Raw genomic sequence first — 20,143 nt, forward strand, 5'->3', positions numbered from 1 at the left:
TCACTCCCTACATTCCACTTTACTCTCAATCTACCTAAGCTCTCGCCTTGTGGTGCCTTCCGCTGCTTATGATTACCACTCCTCTGCCCACTCCTCTGCCCACTCCTCCGCCCACTCCTCCCCACTTTTGCCCCTCTTTACACCCTTTCTGGCTTTGTCCTTCAGTTTTGCTTGGCTAACTTTACATTTACTGCCAGCTCTGCTGTCAATCTCTACCATTTAGAGTCTGGCTCACTCCCTGATGAGAAGAGCTCCCACTGGCTTCATCCCAGCCCTGCCAGCAGCCCCTGCCCGGATGTGCTTACACACAGGATTTCAGTAGGAATCAAGGGTTATTAATTAACCCAGGGTGGAGCCCATTATGAAACATCCCAGAAAGCTGGAACAAACCAAAGGGACTTCTGAACTCGCAGCAGGGAAAAATGCCTTTTAATTGACTGGGATGACTTCACCACAAAAATCTGTCTAGCTGTTATGCTAAACTGGAAACTAATCTATTAGATTGTCTAAGGAATCTCCCACCCCACCCTGACCAGAATCTCCCGAGGAGGGAAGTCAGGCCCTCACATAAACAGGACTTATGCTTTGAAATGGATTCTTTTGGATCCTACCCAGACTGGCTGCATTTTCCAGTCGCTGGGAAAGAGAAGGGAGACTGGTATCTGAGAATAAGTTTGTATGTCCTATGGTGTCTACCTTTAAGACCACAGGGGAGATTTTAAGGTACTGCATACTTTAGAATTCAGCCTAGGCTGAACCTGTCTGGGACCACTTCTCTCAGGAAGTTTAGAGAGTGGGATGAGAGAATTTCCATGGATGGTGTTGTCTTGGGCTTGGAAGGGACTGATAATAGCCACTGCCTAATCCCATGCTTACATGCCATGCACACACTGAGCACTTCATGTGGATTAGTTCATTTCATCCTCATAGCTCTCCTGTGAAGAGTATTATATAGTTTCTCAATTTCCAGATGAGGAAATGAAAAGGGTCAGAGAGGCTATAAGGCTGCACAGCTTACAGGTGGCAGAGCCGGAATTCACAGTCTAATTCCAGATGCTATTTTAGCAGGCAAGATTTATTACAGGAAAGTGAAATCTAGGCATAACTTGGTGAATTTCTTCTCTTGTGTAGAGAGAACTGGCTTGTGCCTGAGACTTGTTCCAAGGGACACAAGCATGGCATCCAAGCTAGTCCTTGCCTGCCTTTCCTTCTCCATCCCCTCCATTATGTAGCTTAGATTGTAGTACTAGCAAACCCTTTGTGGCTCCTTTCCTGTCCTAACACCATCTTGTATTTACCCCATCCGTGCCTTTTCTTATGGAAATCTCTTCTCCTGGGACATGCTTTTCCAAATTTTGCTTGTCTTCAAGATTTAGCCCTGGCATTATTTTCTATTCTTTCCCTGACCACCCAGAGGAGGCAGGGCGAGTTGCTCCTTATCTGTGTTCTCACACACCTCATGCATATGTGTATTATTACACTTACCAGATTGCTTTGGAATTACTGGTCCACCTGCCTATCACTCCCTTTAGACTCTGGGCTAATAGAGAACATGGATAGTACCTTTATTCATCCTAAAAATGTTTATTGAGTGCCTACTATGTGCTAGAGCTACAATGGTGATTAAAAACAGATGTAGCCTCTACTGGATAGAGCTTAAAATCCAGTAGAAGAGTCGGACATCAACTGCATCTTCAGTCTTTCTCTCTCTCTCTCTCCCCCACACACACACCCCACACATCTCATAATTACAAGCTGATTAGGAGCTGTGAAAGAAAGATTCACAATGTTATAATAGCGTCTGTGGGTAGACTACCACTGGACACTTGTTCGCATACATAGTAGGTGCTCTGTGTACTCAGATACATGATCTGTGCTCACTTAATATCTCTAACTTATCTGTGATAGGGAAAAATGAAAAAGGAACAGAAAATATTGGATCCACCAAAGAACGTCCCAGGAGATAGACTCACCCAAATATCCTTTGGCCTGGTAAACAACACAGGTCAAGCACTAGTCTGACACCAATGATATAGGAAAAGCAGTGATACAGTATCATACAGGGAAGGCAGTGCTTGACATTAAGTGAGCTACCATCTAGGAGTTTACCTCTATAAATTCATTTAATCTCACCACAATTACACCAAAGAGACACTGATGGAAGTAAGACTCAGCAGGGTTAAGTGTCCTGCCCATGGCTGCACAGCTAGTAGGTAGGAGAGGTGGAGGCTCCAAAGATGCTCTGGAGCCCACACCGCTGACCCTACATCAGTAAGACCTTACTGCCTTACACCCTCCTGTAGAACTGGGACTCATCATGGCATACTTCCTTGTTCTAAGTCATGATGCTGGTAATAGTAGAGCCAAACTACCCCCACTTTCTCTCCTCTATTTTGAAGTCTGGCATTGGAGTTTCCAGGAGAAGAACTTGACAGTGATAGAAAGGTAGCACCAGACAGGTGGCAGAACTGAGCCTCATCTTGGGGGATCTGGGGTTACACGTTGGGGGTTCGGAATGCGTGTTAAAGGAAGGAAGGAAGATTGGCTACTGCAGGTCCGCTGTGTGCTCTTCATCACTCTGCTGCTCCTCACATGTTTCTATATTCAGTCCTTCAGCAACACCTGGGGTGTGAGTCTTGTTATTGTCCAGATGAGGAAGCAGGCTAGGGGACGCAAAGTAGGTGTTTGCAGAGTTAGTGGCAGAATTATGACTGAAACCTATATCTGTCTGTTTTGAAAGCCTATAATTTTCCCCTTAACTCACCTGTTGCCTAGCCAGACCTGGAAAAAAGGCTTGCTTTGTCTGGCCTGATGCAGTTTTTCTGATTGATTTTCTCGGAGACCATAGACAGACAGCCCATCTGGGTTTTCTGACCTCCCTCTATCTGTGTTGCTGGAACCTTTTTCTGATCCCTGAGCAATAGCCCTGAAGTTCCCTTCATGAGCTTATGGGTGGGTTCTCAGCTTGTTTAAGATAAAGTGAACCAAGTGACCTCCCACCCCACCCCAGTGGACCTACATTCTGTCCAGACAGGGAGGAGACCAGCAGCCCACCCCTCTGGCTGCCAGGAAAAGCAAGGGAAACAGGTGAATCCCCACTGACTGGGCCAGGACATACTGGGGCCCCAACTTTGCGTTCATTAGAACCAGGTTTTGATCATTTGTCTTAATTTGCTTATTTTTGTACAGCCACTTTGGTCTCCCTCTGGCTGCCTTTGCTCTCTAGGCTCCTTCATGTCAATGGGGATAAAGGGGCCAAAGTCCTCAGGCAGCACCAAGGCTCTTCCCAACCAGGGACCAGCCTGCCTTTCTCACAACCTCTTTGCCTCTTTCTGCTCAGTGCTGCCCCCAAGAGTCTTTGGAGGAGCCAGTATTTAATTTAGATAGTCTCTTGTTTATAGCAGCTTTCCCTTTGGTGCTGCATCTTGGTTTCCAAAAATGTTATTTCTATGAATATCTATCCATCCGCCTCTTCTTCCATCCACATACCTATTTGTTTATCTGTTCACCTTCTCTCTGGAACCTAGGTCTCTCACCACTCCTTTTTTTTTTTTTGTAGTCTCAAAGCAGTTTACAACTAGCCTTCTTTCCCCTGAATACCTTCATGAAATTTAGTATTTCATAGTACCAATAATAGCGATAATAGGACTTTTGTATATTAATCACTTGCTGCACACACACACACACACACACACACACAGAGCTCTGATACTCTGGCAGGAGCTTGCTATACATACCCTCACTTCATCCTCACAGTGACCTTGTAAGTTGTGTATTACTGTCACAGGTCCCACCAAGCACGTTTAAGTTGGCAGAGCTGTTTTGAACCCCTGGCTCCCAAGCAGCCCATACTCTATAAAACACTGTATTTTCCTAAATCTCACTGCTAACTCACCCCTCATTACTGGATATGCATCTACTGCCCATTCTGGTTTCTTCTAACCTTTGCTTTAAATGCCCTTTGAATATCTTTATTGGGAAATAACACTGAGATTCTGGAAGCTAATAGGCTCATTTTTATTAATGCTTATTACTACTGTATATTTTACTTGTATAGAGGAAAATTTATTGTTGCCTCAGAAGAAAGAAAATAGTTTGAGACAGTTCGGTGTGATGGACGAAGCTGTGCCTTGGATCAGAAGAGCAAGGGATTGAATCCTGACACTGCCTCTTATTACCTGTGGGACTTTGGGCATGTGACTCTGTGTTCCAAACTTCAGTTTCTCGATCCAAAAAATGGAGATGATGATAATAGCAGTACTATCAGCACATTGTAAGAATTTTATCAGTTTTCATTAAGTCAGAGGGATCCTGGATCTAGGTTGATCATTTGTAAAAGGAGGAATTGGCAAATGCATGGAGCACTTTCTACCTGCCAGCCCTCCCCCAGCCACAACAGATACCACTGCTCAATGAAGGCATGCTTCCCAGCCGAGCTTAGGGCAGCCTCATTATTCTTCACACAGCAGCCAGAGCTGGCAGTAAAACGAAACCCATTGGTGACCCCAGAGGAACTTTCAGTTCTCACATTCTGTGGGTTTAATCCAATCCTGCTTAGAAAGGATGGCAAATTATGGATAAGGTGGTTGAATCCTGAGAGATGAGCTCAGCTAGTAAATATATGAAGGGAATGAAACCAAGAACTCCGAACAGCAGACCTCTGAATCCTATTCTGGTGATCCGTAGCCTGGAGCTGTCTGCTAGAGCAACTGTTTTCCAGTTGTATACCTTAGAACCATGGTCTTCCACGGGGGTACCTAGGGTTGTAGACTCCTGAGCATCTTTGGAAAAGCAGGGGCAAGGGGAGGGAGGGAGAGGGAAAGAGGAAGAAAGAAAGGGAAGTGAGAATGAAAAGGAAGGGAGAAGTAGGAAGAGGAAGAATGAGAAAAGGGAGAAAGCTTAACCATTCCTTCTTCTATATCAATAATTCACAACCAGGGGAGATTTTGCCCTCCAGGGGACATTTAGCAATGGCTGGAAACATTTGGTTGTCACAACAGGGAAATGCCACTGACATCTATGGGTAAAGGCCAGGAATGTTTCTAAACATCTTAAAATACACAAGCTAGCCTCCCACAGCAAAGAACTATCCAGCTCAAAATGTCAATGCTCCAAGGTTGAGAAACCCTGTTCTAGAGAGAAACAACTCAGAGATGACACCTTTTGTGTGGCGAGTCCTGTTGTTCCCTAAAGATAGGTGATGGTAGTATAATTAATTTATAGTGGTAAGGGCTTCCCAAATCAGACCTCTCCAAAGAAACTTCACCTTCACAGTTCCTTTTAGTCAGCATCTAGCCTTGGAACAAGGACAGGGCAAGGGCCTTTTCTCCCATTCTTACCTGACAAAGACAGTGAGGCAGAAATTCCTGTGACTTCCCCCAAGATCACACAGCTAGGAAATTCCAAGAATGCAGTTGAAACATAGGTCTGTCTTAGCCCATGCTGAGTGATTTTGCAACACAATCCCACATAATAAATGTGTCCCCTGGCTTGTACCCAGTAGCTCAGCAGAGGCCTAAAGTCTGTTGAAATCTTTAAGGGCTGGACCAAGCCTGTTGTAAAAGTACCAGGATTTGTTTTAGTTGAATATGGTAAGATGCAGAAGTGACTTACAGGAATGATCAAGTTCATTGTATTAGTAGTCCTCTAAAAGTAGGGATGTCACACCACTTTGGGGGACCACATGAGCACCATGGCCAGTCAGGAGGCAGAAGGAGCTAGGGGGAAACGTGGGCAAGAGCCTTTGTTATGGTCTTGCAGGAAGGAAAGGGCAAGCAGGGTAAGCAGACTTATGACTGGCTAGTTGGAATAGCTTCAGCAGGCTCTGGGGTGTAGGGGGCTGTCCTTGGTTTTCTGGTACCTGGCCCTTGAATCTTAGGGGGATGGTCGCCTGGAGTGTGAGAGCCCCATAGAGCAGGTGGTTGGCACATGGGCTCTGGATTGGTTTTGGCTTGCATTTGGAAGGCGTTCTCTGTGGTGAGTTATTTACCATCTCTGGGAATTGACTAAAATTCCTGTGAGAGGCAGTCTTTCCAGGGTCAGCAAGGCCTCAAGATTTCAAAACATCAGAATACAGAAAATAAGACATGGTTACTACACCTGTGTAAAGTCCAAAGCCTCACCATACTACAGCTTTTTTTTTTTTTTTTAGATTTTATTTATTTATTCCTGAGAGATGGGGGGAGAGAGAGAGAGAGAGGCAGAGACACAGGCAGAGGGAGAAGCAGGCTCCATGCAGGGAACTCGACAAGGGACCCAATCCCGGGACTCCAGGATCAAACCGTGAGCTGAAGGCAGGTGCTCAACCACTGAGCCACCCAGGCATCCCTATACTACAGCTTTTTAACAGTCTTTTAAAACAGGACTCTTTTATTTCCAATTAAATTTTATATATAAACCTCACATTTAAATAAATTAAAAAATAAAAATTACTGCTTTTCTTGATTCTTAGCTGGAAAACCCTGAATCCTTTGAACCTTCAGGAACTGACTAAAGCCCCCTCCTTAGATGGCCTCTTCAGAGGTAATTCTCCCGCAGTAATCCTACCATGACCTCCAGGCCCGCTGCTCCCCTTGCCTGAGGTTGCAAGAAGTCTAGTAGAGTAGCTAAGAGCAGGGAGCCTGGAGCCAGACTGCTTGTGTTCACTTGGTCTGTAACCTCCCAGCTGTGTGACCTTGGGAAATAAATGCAGTGTCATTGTACTATAGTGCTCCCAGCTATTAAGTGGGCATAATACTAAGAGGACCTTAGGTAGTTACTGTCCTTAGAACAGTGGCTGGCACATAGGAAGGGCTTAAAAACTATTATTCATTTTAATCATAATGTAAATATAATTTACTATATGAAATTATAAATATATTGCCACTGGAAATACCAATAGTATTCATAGAGCTACCTCCTCTCGTCCTATTACAGCTAGTCAGTAGTATCACTACTTTCATTTCTGCTTTTCCAAAGACTGCAACTGCTGCTTCTACTTTTGCCTCTGTTGCTCCTGTTTCTCCTACTATTGTTTCTACTGGGATAACCACTGCCACCACGACCACTGGACATTACTGCCACCAAGTAAAAGTAATGTCAGCCAGGTCCTTAGAGTCAAAGCAGGCGTGAAGGTGCAAAAAAAGGCATGATCCATCACTGCTGGGCCACCAATGACACACTCATCCTGTTTCTCTTATACCCTTTTTGCATTCCCCTTCTTCTAGGTTTAGGGGAAGTTATTTATGAAGTCTCCAGACATGTGGGGCCATCATTGATGAGGCTCTGTATGTGATTCTAAATTGATGAGGTTTTTTTTTTGGCACTGGATATGGGAGTGCCATTGTGAGTTAGCAGTGCAGAGGTCCACCCTGCTCCTGGAAACAGACAGAAGACCCTCCTTCCCTTGGCTTCTTGACATGGGAATGCATTGATTTCAGGTGACTCTTCTTTCTTGACACTGCCCCTTGCAGTCCCCATTGGGAGATTCGGTTCAGGTTGGCCCTGAGCCCTATCTGGATCATGCTGTTTTGGAACTACTGGTGCCCCTGGGGAAGAAAATGAGCATCTTGAGAAGAACTTGGCCTTTAGAAACCAGAGTCCCTGCTGAGGAAAAGGAATCGAGGAACAGCTCCTTTGCAAAGAGGAAAGTGGCCCTTGGTCTCCCCCTTTCCTGGGCCCAGCCTTAATTTGGAGATATTTCACAGTGGACTTTTGAAGGGGTGACTGGTTCATACCAAGCTGCCTTAAAGGCTTGGAGCAGAAACCTATGGGGACTTGCAAATCAGCCTCGGGAAGAGAAATTAGCTATGTCTTGTCTCAGAACTCCCAAAGCCTGCTCCAAAATAAACACATAAGCTGTGCCGGCAGGGAAAGCTTGGGCCTTTTTTCTTCTTCATTTTAGAAACTCCATGTGTGCATTATTTTAAATAGGCGCCAGCACACGAGGCCCTTTTAACAAGATTGAAAACAGATGGGGCCTCAGGCTGTTCAGTAGCTCTCAGAAATGAACATGGGAAGTGCTAAGCCATCTTGTGTCCAGGCAACGTTCATTTTCTCCTTGAAGCATCAGTCAGCCAGGCCTCTCATTCCCAGGGAGCACAAGTCTGTTTCCTGCATCAGGTGTGTCAGCCAGGGGAAGGAAGTATCTCCTTTCACTGAATTTATCCGTGTTTGCATTTACTTAACCCTTTGGCAGCTTGGGAGAAAGGAGGATTGTGCTATCCTTGGAGGCCCCAGGCTTCTGGAGCTGGTAGCATTAGATTTACCATCCTTATTATCAATGGGATTATGATCCTTCATGGTTCACATCTCTCCAAAGGCTCCCAGTCTTGCTCCATCTATTAGCCAGAGTCCTTCCCATAGCTCTAGACCCTTCGTGGTGTGACTTCTCTGGCATTCTTCCTGCCCTTTCCTGCCTTGTCCTTCTTGCTTACGCTGATCCAGGTACACTGGACTTCTCACGGTTCTTTAAAATCAAGGGACAGAAAACGAGTGTTGGTGAGGATGTAGAGACATTGGAACCCTTGTACACTGATGGAAGGAATGTAAAATAGTGCAGCCACTGTGGAAGACAGTATGGCAATTCCTCAAAAAGTTGAACATAGACTTACCATATGATGAGCAATTCTACTTCTGGGTGTATAACCCAAAGAACTGGAAGCAGGGACTCAAGTAGATGTTTTTAAATTCATGGTCATAGCAGCATTACTCACAATAGCCAAACGTAGAAGTAACCTAAGTGTTCATTGACAAATGATGTGTAAACAAAATGAAATCTATCCATACAATGGAATATTATTCAGCCTTCAAAACTTCAAAAGGAAGGAAATCCTGACAAATGCTTCAGTGTGGACAAACCTTGAAAACATGCTAAGTGAAATAAGCCAGACGTAAAAGAACAAATACTATATGATTCCACATATATTCACATTGTGAATATACTTAATGCCACTGATCTATATGCTTAAAAAACAGTTAAAGTTGTGAACTTTATATTTGGTGTATTTTACCACAATGAAAACAAACTTTAAAAAACAAGTGAGCACACTCTGCTTTAGGACCTTTGCTCTTGCTGTTGTTTTTGCCTGGAACCATCTTCCCCAAGGTATCCTTACCGTGGTTCTTTTTTCTTTCTTCTTCTTCTTTTTTTTTTTTTTAAGATTTTATGTATTTATTCATGAGAGACACAGAGAGAATGCAGAGACATAGGCAGAGGGTGTAGCAGCTGCCTGGCAGTGGCCTTCACATCTACATCTCAGTCTCCCAGCCCCCAAATTGTCCATCGTTCCTCTGGGGAAATGTGGGGAAACTTTCACACCTGGTTTGCTTAATCCTATAAATACACTTTTCTGAACATTCAGCAGAAAAGTGTTTGAACATGTGGAGCAAGCTCTGCAATGAGGAGAAGTAGAGAGAAGCAGATGTCAGGGGGACATTAACCATCATTCTCTTCTGCATAGTTAAGCTGTGGTCTTAAAATTCCTGAACATTTGCCTGATCTGTTGCAGGAGCAAAAGTTTGTGGCAGGTGGCAAAGTTCTTTCCTAGGTCTCTCAACCTTAAAAGCTCTGGGGGCTGAGGTGGTGCCACCATTCTGTCCCCCTAAAGGCTTCCCCTCCTTCTCTTTTCCCCTCTCTCTCATTCCCCTTCCCCACTTTTCTCTACCCCTTCTTCTTCATTTCCTTCTTTCCCTGAAGACATTATCAAAAGCTTTCACTTTTTTTTTCTTTTAAAGATTTTATTTATTTATTCATGAGACACACACACACACACACAGAGAGAGAGAGAGAGAGAGAGAGAGAGGCAGAGACACAGGCAGAGGGAGAAGCAGGCTCCGTGCAGGGAGCCTGACGTGAGACTCGATCCCAGGTCTCCAGGATCAGGCCCTGAGCTGAAGGCGGCGCTAAACCGCTGAGCCACCCAGGCTGCCTGCTTTCTTCACTCTTGTAGCTGACCTGGCACAGGGAAAAGGACGATGGGCACAATGGTTGTTTTTCTTTGATTCTCACTTGCTCTTGTTTCTTGTGGGTCTTTGATTCTCACTTGCTGTTGTTTCTTGCGGGTCCAGTTTTTTTGGGAACCAGAGCAGGAAGGGGTGACTAGAAGGGCAGAACTAGGGCATGCCTGGGTGCTCTGGCTGACATCCATCAGAACCCCACCTTAATCTCTACTCAGTGTACATCTAAGCCCTGGAGAACAAGCAATACTGGGCCGTGAAAAAAATTCCTTAGAAATCAGAGTGCCACATTTACTGGTGATTTTTTTCAAACTGGACTTCTTGAATTCTTGCATTGCCAAATATGACAAACTCCATAGGCAGTGGTGTTGTTGGCGGTGGTGATGTTGAATCTTCATCATTATCTTCATTGACAGTGTGAAGATGATAATGTTGCTCATGAGGATGGTGATGGTGCTAACATCTTAACCCTGTGATCCAGACTAAAATCCTTATTGAGATCAATCCACTGTCCTCTCTCCAACCTCTTCTTCCACTCACTCCCTCACTATCTCTGTTCCAGCCACACTGCCTGCCTTGCTGCTCTTGAGCTACATACATAATGCTCCAGCCTCTAGGCCTTCCTCCTTGCTATTCTCCTTGCCTGCAGACCCTTTCCCCCTCTTATTGTAGGATTTGCTCCCTCCCTTTGCTTGTAGCACTGATAAAGTGCCACCTTCCCATGACCCTCCTTATTTGATATAACGCTCACCTCCCAGCACTCTGTCCTCTTTCTAGAATCTGTTTCTTTCCCTGACATATTGTTTATTGTTAATGGCCTATTTTCCCCCACTAGATACAAGTTCCATGAGAATGGGGAGTTTTGCTCATTTGTGGTCATGTCATTAGATCCTGTCCTTGGCATAGTAGCTGTCAAGTGCATGAATGAATGGATGAATGGAGTCAGAGTTGTAGCTCTCTTGCCCCATAACCTTGTGATCTTGGCTGAGTCATTTGTTCTCTCTGCTCCTCAGTTTTCTCGTCAGCTAGTGGAGATACTAATACTTAGCCTCATATCAAGAGGTTGTTGTAATGATCCAATTAAATAACATAACCATGATAGCTAACATTCATTGTGCACTTATTTTTGCTTATGCACCTTGCTAAAGGCTTTTATCAATTCATTTGATGCTCACAATTACCATGGGAAGGCTTATTTTATAGACAAGGGACTGAGGTATAGAAAGGCTAGCCTGCCTCAAGTTTTACAGCAAGTAAGGCATAAGAGCTCACAGACTCGCAGTCTGATTCTGAAAACCAACCTATACCAATCACTTTGTAACCTGCAAATCACTGTTACTGATTTTTTTTTGTTTAGTTTTTAAAATGTGGTTAACTCCATCTGATTTTGGATTTTCTATTACTTGAACATTTAAGAATTTAGGGTTTGTCATTTTAACTTTTTCTGTATTTTTATATTTATTTTGACATGTTTTTATGGATTATTGCTCCCTGCCCTGCCTTCTACACACACACACACACACACACACACACACACACACACACACAGTGTTATGTTTTGATGAGCTGAAGATACCTTTGCATCTACACATTGTAGCTGGGTGCTTTCACTGAGATGCCAGGCACTGCTCCTGAGTGAGATTTCCTCATCTGGAATGGGCCACTAAGAGAGTCTGCAGACTCTCAAAGCCTCTTTTGTCTACAAGGTGAATCTGAACTGGTGGAAAAGACTTCAGATGCCAGGCAAGGAAGTCACTGAGCCCACTGGGCCCTCAGAACTAAAAACACAGCCTGTGCCGGGAAATCTACAGGAAGCTGTTCTTGCTGACAGCAGGCCTTGGGCCACCTGCCAAGTGTTTGCAGGAGCGGGGCAGTTGGAAGAGGTAGAGTGGTGAAGGAGGGGCAGGGGCCCATGGGCTTTGCTGACATGGGAAGGTTTGAAAATTAGGGCAGCCACATGCACAAGCAAAGCCCAAAGCCAGCCAAGCAGCCCTTTAGCTGACCCAGCTCTGTGCAGTAGAACAGAGTCACCTCTAGTAACCCACCTGGTGCAGTGTGAAGGATGTTGGCCTGGGTTTGGGTCCCAGCTCATGTAACTATTGGATTGTAACTTTTGGAAAAATCACTTTGCCTCCCTGGACCTCACCTCTGACATCTACAAAATAGACATTCATTTATTCAATGATATTTATTTGAGCATTGTGCTGACGGTACTGGTACCTGACGGTACTGGTTTGGGTGCTGAGATAGAGCCATAAATGAAACAGACCTCTGCTCCCTGCTCTGGTGAGAGAGATGGACAATTAAATACTAAAGTGGAATGGATGTAAATCATGTCAGATGGGGAAAAGGGTACAATTATGTCAGTGGGGATGAATGTCATAGGGAGAGTTCAAGCAAGGAAAGGGGGCATGGAGTACAGCAGGTGCTTTGCAGGGAGGTACCTCCTGGGGGGTGCCACTGAATAGAGATGTAGGTGGAGTGGGAAGGTGCCCTTGTTGCCATCTCCAGGAAGCTCTAGGGGTTGGGGGACTGGAGCCTGGAATTTGCTCAGCATGCTTGACAATGGGAAGGTGACCAGTGTGGCAATGGCAGAGTCAGACAGAAGGAGGTCATCAGTTCTTTAGTGTCTAAACCATGTTGGACATTAGAGACCAGGTAGCGCTTAGGTTTTTTGTGTTGAGTGCTACTTGATTATTGTTGTTGTTGTGCGTCCTTCTAATGAGTCTCTTAGACGTTAGGAGACTCTGTGAAAGAACTTAAGACATGAAGAGGATCAGAGTACATGCAGAATGCTGATTGTTTTTAAAGGAATTTGTTAATGACACAGTTTGGTTCCCAAGAGTAAACATAACAATCTGTTAGGGATTAGAGTGGAATTTTGATGATAACTTGCTAAAGGATGCAGGAATGCCCTAATCCTACCTTGAAAATCACCACCCCTGTTCTAGGTTCCTAAGGTAGCCAAATACACAGGGAAGAATAGCAAATAAGTCCTGGAATACCTTTAAGCGTTAGCTGGCCTGGGCCCCCCACCCCAGTGCAGGGCTCTTTGCTAGAGCTAGTGTGAATCCTGCAGTTAGGCTCCAGATCATTTGTGGATGTTATTTATTAAGCATGTGGCTGTTACTACTAAATAGACCCAAGGTATGACAAACACAGTTATGAAGAGAGAAAGCAGGACATCTGGGACTTTTGGCAATCAGAGTTTACTGCTGCCAACTCATGGAAGAGGAGCAGTAGAGGGAAAGGTGGATGCTGAGATGAGCATCTATGAGGAGCTACAGGCAGAGGAGAGGAATCGACATGATGACCCCCACATCATCAGGCACTCAGCTGCAGAGAAGCCAGTGTCACATGTGGTTGCCTGGCTTTTCAACCTAGCAATGACCTTGCCATCTGTCACCTGTAGCATTATGATACGCTGACCTGCAGATTAACAGTTCCTCTGCATAGGGTGTAATGGGAAAGGTTGGAGAATGGGGCTGAGGGTCAGAGGTTGACCACCCAGCATTAGAAAAGGTACTGGAGGCTGCCCACCTTCTCCTGTCGGCTCTGTGTCTGTCTCTTTCTCTCTCTTCCTTCTGAAGAATCTGTGATATGCTTAAGGCTTTGAAAGGGGCACATTCTAAGGTTTAAGGGTACAGTCTCGACCAGATGGGTCTTTACAAACTGGCAGGAATTTCTAGTATCTTATCAGCCACCCTTGGATTCCAGAATAGTCTGTCTGCAAGCTCCTTGCCTTTCTCAGGAACTCTGGACAACATCTTTTTGTGTCAAAATCCTCCTTCAGTCAGGCTTCATGGTCAAGGCTGAAAGTTGCCACCTTTGCATTCCCACACATTCTTGGTTTCTTGAGCACATTCCCAGCAGTCATCCAATTGCAAGTCCCACTTTCAGTTTTTCTCTCATCGATCTGTTGGCCTAATAGCATCCTTCAGCTTATTGTAATGATGACTGCACACACCATTTCCATTCTATCATCAACATAATAATCACCATAGATGCAGTTATTAATAACCAACCATGAATACCCCATGCTTTCAGTAATATTATCTACTTGGCATCACGTGCTTGCCAGGTACCAGTTCCAGGGAGAATACCCTACGGGTAGCCAAATACCCTACGGGAAATTGAATGCATTCTGTCTTTTTCCCTGTGTGTATGCTTGTGTGTGCACATGTCCATGTGTTTCAGAACGGGACATGAGTTTAATTATAAAGAGGTGCTTATGTTGCCTTCTGATCTAGGGGGTTGTGGAAGAGATTTTGTTAGTGGATAGGATTCCAACCATATGTAATACCTGTAACAGAGCTTGGAGACTAGAAAATTCTTTGTCAATATTTGTTGTTAAATATGTAACCACTATCCTCCACTGCAGCCTCTAGTGTTTTCCAGTGGCTTCCTACCCCCGCCCCCCCCCCCCAAAATGTTATACCCTACTCCCTGGAACCTGTGAAAATGATATTCAAAAGGGACTCTGCAGATGTGATTATAGTTATGGACCTTAAGATAGGGAGAGTGACCCTGATTATTCAGGTGAGCCCACACAAGCCCTTAAAAACAGAATTTACTCTGGCTAGAGAGAGAAATGTGGCAGAGGGGGAAATTAATAGATTTCTAAGAATATGTGACATACAGTGCAAGGGGCCTTAACTGTCTTGGAGAGGCTCCCAGCTGACACCAGCAAGGAGGCAGAACCTCAGTCCTTCAACCACAAAGAGCTAAATTCTGCCAACCACCTGAATGAGCTTGGGAGCAGTTTCTTCCTAGTCTTCCAATAAAAGCCCAGATGATTGACACCTTGATTTGGGCCTGTGAAGCCCACAACAGAGAAACTAGCCAAACTAATATGGGCTTCTGACTACAGAGCAGTGAGATAATAAACTTGTGTTGTTTGAAGTACTTTGTGGTATTTGTTATGAAGCATGCATATATGCATATACTTTGTGGTATTTGTTATGAAGTATGCATGTGTATTTGTTATGAAGTATGCATACATTTGTTATGTATAAATATGTATGTACATCATATACATAGATGAATGTACTATACATATGATGTATGTACATCATATACATAGATGAATGTACTATACAATGCACAGCAGAGTTCAAGATCATTCTGGACTGGTCTCTGACCCACTTTTCTACCTCTGCTTCCTATTATTTTCCTCCATAAACTCCATGCCCCAGCTACAAAAGACATGTCACCATTCCATTGATCCAATAGCCCTGTATTCTTACCTGTGCTTTCATTACTAGAAGCTTAGATTGGGCCTTTCCCCTCCTTTCTGCCTGGAAACACCCTCCTCAATGTTATAGGCTAATGGATCTGGCAATGGACAGTTTCAGAAGGCAAGCTACATACATAGCATTAGTAGATATCTGCTTATCAAAAATAAAAATAACATTTTATTTAGCAAGCATTTTTGAATACCTACTGTGCTCCTGAAGCTGGATATGAGGCAGTGAAGAGCTTTCTAACAAAAATATTGCTTGGCATTCCTTTTTCATAAGATGTGATGTGATAATAGATTTTTCCTTCAGGGATAATTGAGGGACGCTAGTTGAGAAATAAATATCTGTAAAAATGAAAGGCACTGTAGATGTGACTGACTCAGTTGATTATAACTCTTTCATTTTAAAGATGAAGAGAGGGCAGCCGCGGTGGCTCAGTGGTTTAGTGCTGCCTTCAGCCCAGGGTGTGATCCTGGAGACCCAGGATCGAGTCCCATGTTGGGCTCCCTGCATGGAGCCTGCTTCTCCCTCTGCCTGTGTCTCTGCCCCTCTCTTTCTCTGTGTTTCTCATGAATAAATAAATAAACAAATCTTAAAAAAAATAAAGATGAAGAGAATTACAGTGGATAGTGAAGGGTTTGCCTGTGGTCATTGTCATTAAGTCATTGTCAAATCCAAGGTTTAGATCCCTGCCTCAGACAACAAGGTGAATTCCTTTCCCACTATTCTTTGATTCTTCCATGTACATGTTTTTAAAAGTCATGAACAGGAAATCTCAGGTAATCCAGCACTTTCAGGTATTGTTGTGATCAGTGTTGAAAGCCTTCCACACCAGGTCTTAAGAAGAGTAACAAAATACAAAGTCCCTATATGTGCGTAATACTGCAAAAATCTACTTGTCTTTTTTTTTTAAAAAAAGATTTTATTTATTTATTCATGAAAGACACACAGAGAGTGAGATGCAGAGACACGGGAGAGGGAGAAGCAGGCTCCTTGCAGGGAGCCCAACGTGGCACTCGATCCGGGTCTCCAGGATCACACTCTGGGCCGAAGGCAGGCACTAAACCGCTGAGCCACCCAGGGATTCCCTCTACCTGTCTTTAATGATGTCTAGAGACAATCTCCCACAAATGTATAACATGACTATTTTCCCTTTCAAAACATTCAGCTGGTTTATTTTATTGGGCTGCTTCCCTCTTAGAATATTATACTACTTGATATCAAGACTCACTGTAAAGCTGCAGTAATTGAGAAAACTTGGATCAGACTCAAGGATAGACAAATAGATCATATATGAAGTGACTTGATGTTTGACCAAGGTATGGTCAAAAGTAGAATTTAATCCTTTCTTTAATGCCATTAAATTGCAAGGTATGCAATTCTATTGGGAAGGAATAGTCTTTTCAATAAATAATTGCAAAGTATTTGAATAACCATTTGGAAAAATTGAACCTCAAATCTTACACAAAATATTAATTCTAGATGGATCACAGATGTAAATGTGCAAAGACCCTATTTCTAAAAAAGGTCATATTTGTGGGTATCAGGGTTAGGGTGTGGATATATCTTTTGGGGAAGACAGTTCAACCCACTGCAGTTTCTACATGAGCTCTGAGGCTCTTCAAAAATAGCTGTTCTTTGACATTCTACCGAGGGCCATCATGCTATCACGAAGAAGTATTTGGATACCTCTGTCTTCATATACAAGTTTTGTTTGTTGAAATTTCTAAAGAGTAAAATATAGAAGAGTGCCCTCTCTTTACTACCGTGGCTCTCTATGCTTGATCCAATAGAGGCTTGCTACCCCTAACAACCGAGGCATTTACCTCCTGTAATTATTCATAAACAATAACTGGGAAATAACTCTAGAAATCTTGACCTGAACACGATGAACTTCTAACTTGTATATCTAAACCTGAGTGTGTCTTTTTTCCAGATATCTCTTTCCATTTGGGCAGCAAGACAGCCCATGAGGCTTTGCCATCTTGGAGTTGGAGATTCTATCATTCAAGATTGATTTATTCCTTTACTTCAAATTTTTGGTGCTCAAATAATGTTCTGTGTTGCAACTTTCTTCTAACTTCTTTTCTCCACACAGTCAAGCAACAACTTTTATTGCTAATTCTTTTTTGTATTCTCACCAGTGAAGTATCTTAAACATGATGGGACTGAATTTTTAGGGCCTTCGACTTAATAAACAGGTCATTACCACTATTTACTAATCTGGACTCATTAACAAAGCTCATTGCTTTTCACCTTGCCACGACATAATGAGGCTATTAATTAATGCAAGAGACGTAAGTGTCCTGGGTTTTCTTTAATGCCATCTGGGGAGATGACTAGGTCTTTGGTCATAATTCTGTTAAATGTTTCCAAGGGGATACATTTCAATCACTGTGAAATGATATTTTCCTTCAATATAAACTTGCTTTTCTCTTAAAATGGGCTATTTTAAGGTCCCTAAAATTCTCAGTTGTAATCCACCCGGTGCCTTATTCAGCTAAACAGTGGGGGTAGTGGGGTATAGCAGTTAAAAGCATAGGCTGGAGTCAGACTGCCTGGGTTTAAATCCTGGCTCTGCTACTTAACTGTGTACATTTTGCAAGTTATTTAATCTCCCTTTACCTTTTTTTTTTTCCAATCTGGACAAGTATGAGGATTAAATTAATTCATACATGTAAAATGCTTAAGACAGAATCTGACACATAGTGAGTTTTTCATATGTAAGAGAAGTTATTTATATTCATTTAATCCTGAGAAATAGCTTTTGGCATCTATCGTGTAAGAGGCACAGTTTGGTAGTATGCATTTTCTAGGATGGGGTTACAAGTTGAAGTGTCTGCACCCTACAAAATTTACATGTTAAAATCCTAAGCCCCAATACCTCAGAATGTGACCTTATTTGGAGATAAGATCTTTATAGAGTTAAGCGAGATCATTAAAGTGGACCCTAATGCAGTATGACTGGTGTCCTTATAAAAAGGGGGTCTTTGGATACGGAGACATGTGTAGAAAGAAGACAATGTAATGAAAAGGGAGAAAGTGGCCATCTACAAGCCAAAGAGAGAAACTTGAAACAGATTTTTCCCTCACAGCCCTCAAAGGGAAGCAACCCTACCAACACATTGTTTTTGGACTTCTAGCCTCCAGAAGTGTGGGAAAAGAAATTTTTGCTGTTTAAGCCACCTAGTGGTGGTACTTTGTTATGGCTACCTTAGGAAGCATGGTTATGATAACCTGGAATCACTGTCCCCAGGGAGTATATAACCTGGTAGAAGAGATGTATTCCATAGGGCCTTGGTCACAAGCAACAGAAATTCAGCAGATCTTGCTTAAACAAATAGGAAAACAAAAAGATGAACTTATAAAGATACAGATGTATTGCAGTAAAGCCTAAGGGCAAGATTATAGCTGGCACATAAACATCAAGACTACTCATCTCTTGTCTATGCCCCTCTCTTAGAGACTGTGACATTTTTCCCTCTGCCTCCTTGTTTTCTGTACTTTCCCAATCCAGATAGCAGAAAACATGGTCTTTGGTTATACTCAGGTTTTGTATATTAAATACAGCCTGTAGAAAGAAACTGTGTGAATCACTCAGCAGTTTTAAATTCTAATACAAGGGCACCTTATTCCTCCACCCAGGGTCAAGTGCCAGCCCCATCACCTGTGACTGAGGGGCTGAGAACTATTTCAATGCACAGCTCTGGTGCTTCTACTGTAACCATGTAGGTGGATGAGGGAGGGGCTATGACCAAAAGAGGTAGCAGTGGGCAGATGATGAGGAGGACTCCATTAACAGTGATAAGCAATCACTAGCTGTGATGCCATACTACTGCATAACCTGAAGCTGGAGAAATCTAGGGAAAATGTGATATTGAACAGCCTTTGGCCTCATGTAGTCCTGAAGCTGGAGTTGCTTCTTCCACTTTCAAGGAAGTAGAAATTAGTAGTGGCTAATAGCATGGGTCTGTGAATCGGAGACATAAGAGTTTCAATCCAACTTTGCCTTTTATTATGTGACCTTGTACATAGCACCATGCCTGTGCACCTTGGATTACTCATGTTTCAGAAAGGGAAGTAAAACATTATCAACTTCCTAAGATTCAGGTGAGATATAAGTGTATACTTGGCACATACAAGTACCCAATAAATGTTAATAGTTTTTAGCATCGTTATTTTTTTTATGAATCCTTTTGTGTTTTGCTTTCTCCTTCAGGCTGAATTCTCAGAGTTGAACCTAGCTGCCTATGTTACTGGGGGCTGTATGGTGGACATGCAAGTCATGAGAAATGGGACCAAGGTTGTGAGGTAAGGAGGACTGAGATATAGAAAACCTTCATTTGAGAGGCATGTGTGTGGGTACCTCACAGAGCTAACCCCTCTGTCTGCTACCTCTGACCTGACTCCCACACCACATGTACTTTCACATAATGAGTGTTACTTTCAAAGAGTTTTAGGTGTCGTTGTGATTGGAATTACTAGCCACACAAATAATATGGAGAAGCAATGGTGGTGTGCTGGAACGAGCCCTGAGCTTGCAGAGAAAAGACTGGAGCATTTATGGCTTTGTGACGCTATTTCAGGTATATTATTTAGTCTCTATTACCCTCAGATTCCCATCTGCAGCATGACGATTGCAACACTCAAGAGACATGTATGTGAGGGTGCCCTGTTCATTCTAAAGTGCTATACAAATGTAAGGGTTTATTAGAATGAACTACAGCCTGCTTCCAGCATATGGCAGACTAAATGTTCGAAGAATCCCCTCCTAGGACATCAAACTTAAAAGTACTGTATATACCATTTTCCAAAGAATCTGTTTATAATGTATGCTGAGCTTGAAGAGAAGTAAGGGAATTCTGCAGAAGCCCAGAAAAGTCAAGAAAGTACAAATCCACAGAAGAGATAGAGTTGTGTTTAGACTTCTACCTATTAATATATTTCTACCTATATTTCTAATATTA

At 43.2% G+C, this 20,143-nt stretch overlaps 1 protein-coding gene and 1 long non-coding RNA gene across 2 annotated transcripts in view; one reads left to right on the forward strand and one right to left on the reverse strand.

Annotated features, from left to right (window-relative positions):
- SYN3 (synapsin III) overlaps window positions 1-20,143 on the forward strand; it is a 455,217-nt gene that overhangs the window by 65,427 nt on the left and 369,647 nt on the right. The window contains exon 4 of the mRNA XM_055328319.1: window positions 19,396-19,487. Coding sequence (XP_055184294.1) covers window positions 19,396-19,487 — 92 coding nt within the window. The remainder of the gene's footprint in view (window positions 1-19,395; window positions 19,488-20,143) is intronic.
- Window positions 1-20,143, reverse strand: part of LOC129511531 (uncharacterized) — a 65,246-nt gene that overhangs the window by 42,522 nt on the left and 2,581 nt on the right. The window lies entirely within an intron of this gene.

This window comes from Nyctereutes procyonoides, unplaced genomic scaffold, assembly GCF_905146905.1.
Source record: "Nyctereutes procyonoides isolate TBG_1078 unplaced genomic scaffold, NYPRO_anot_genome, whole genome shotgun sequence".
NCBI lineage: Eukaryota > Metazoa > Chordata > Mammalia > Carnivora > Canidae > Nyctereutes > Nyctereutes procyonoides.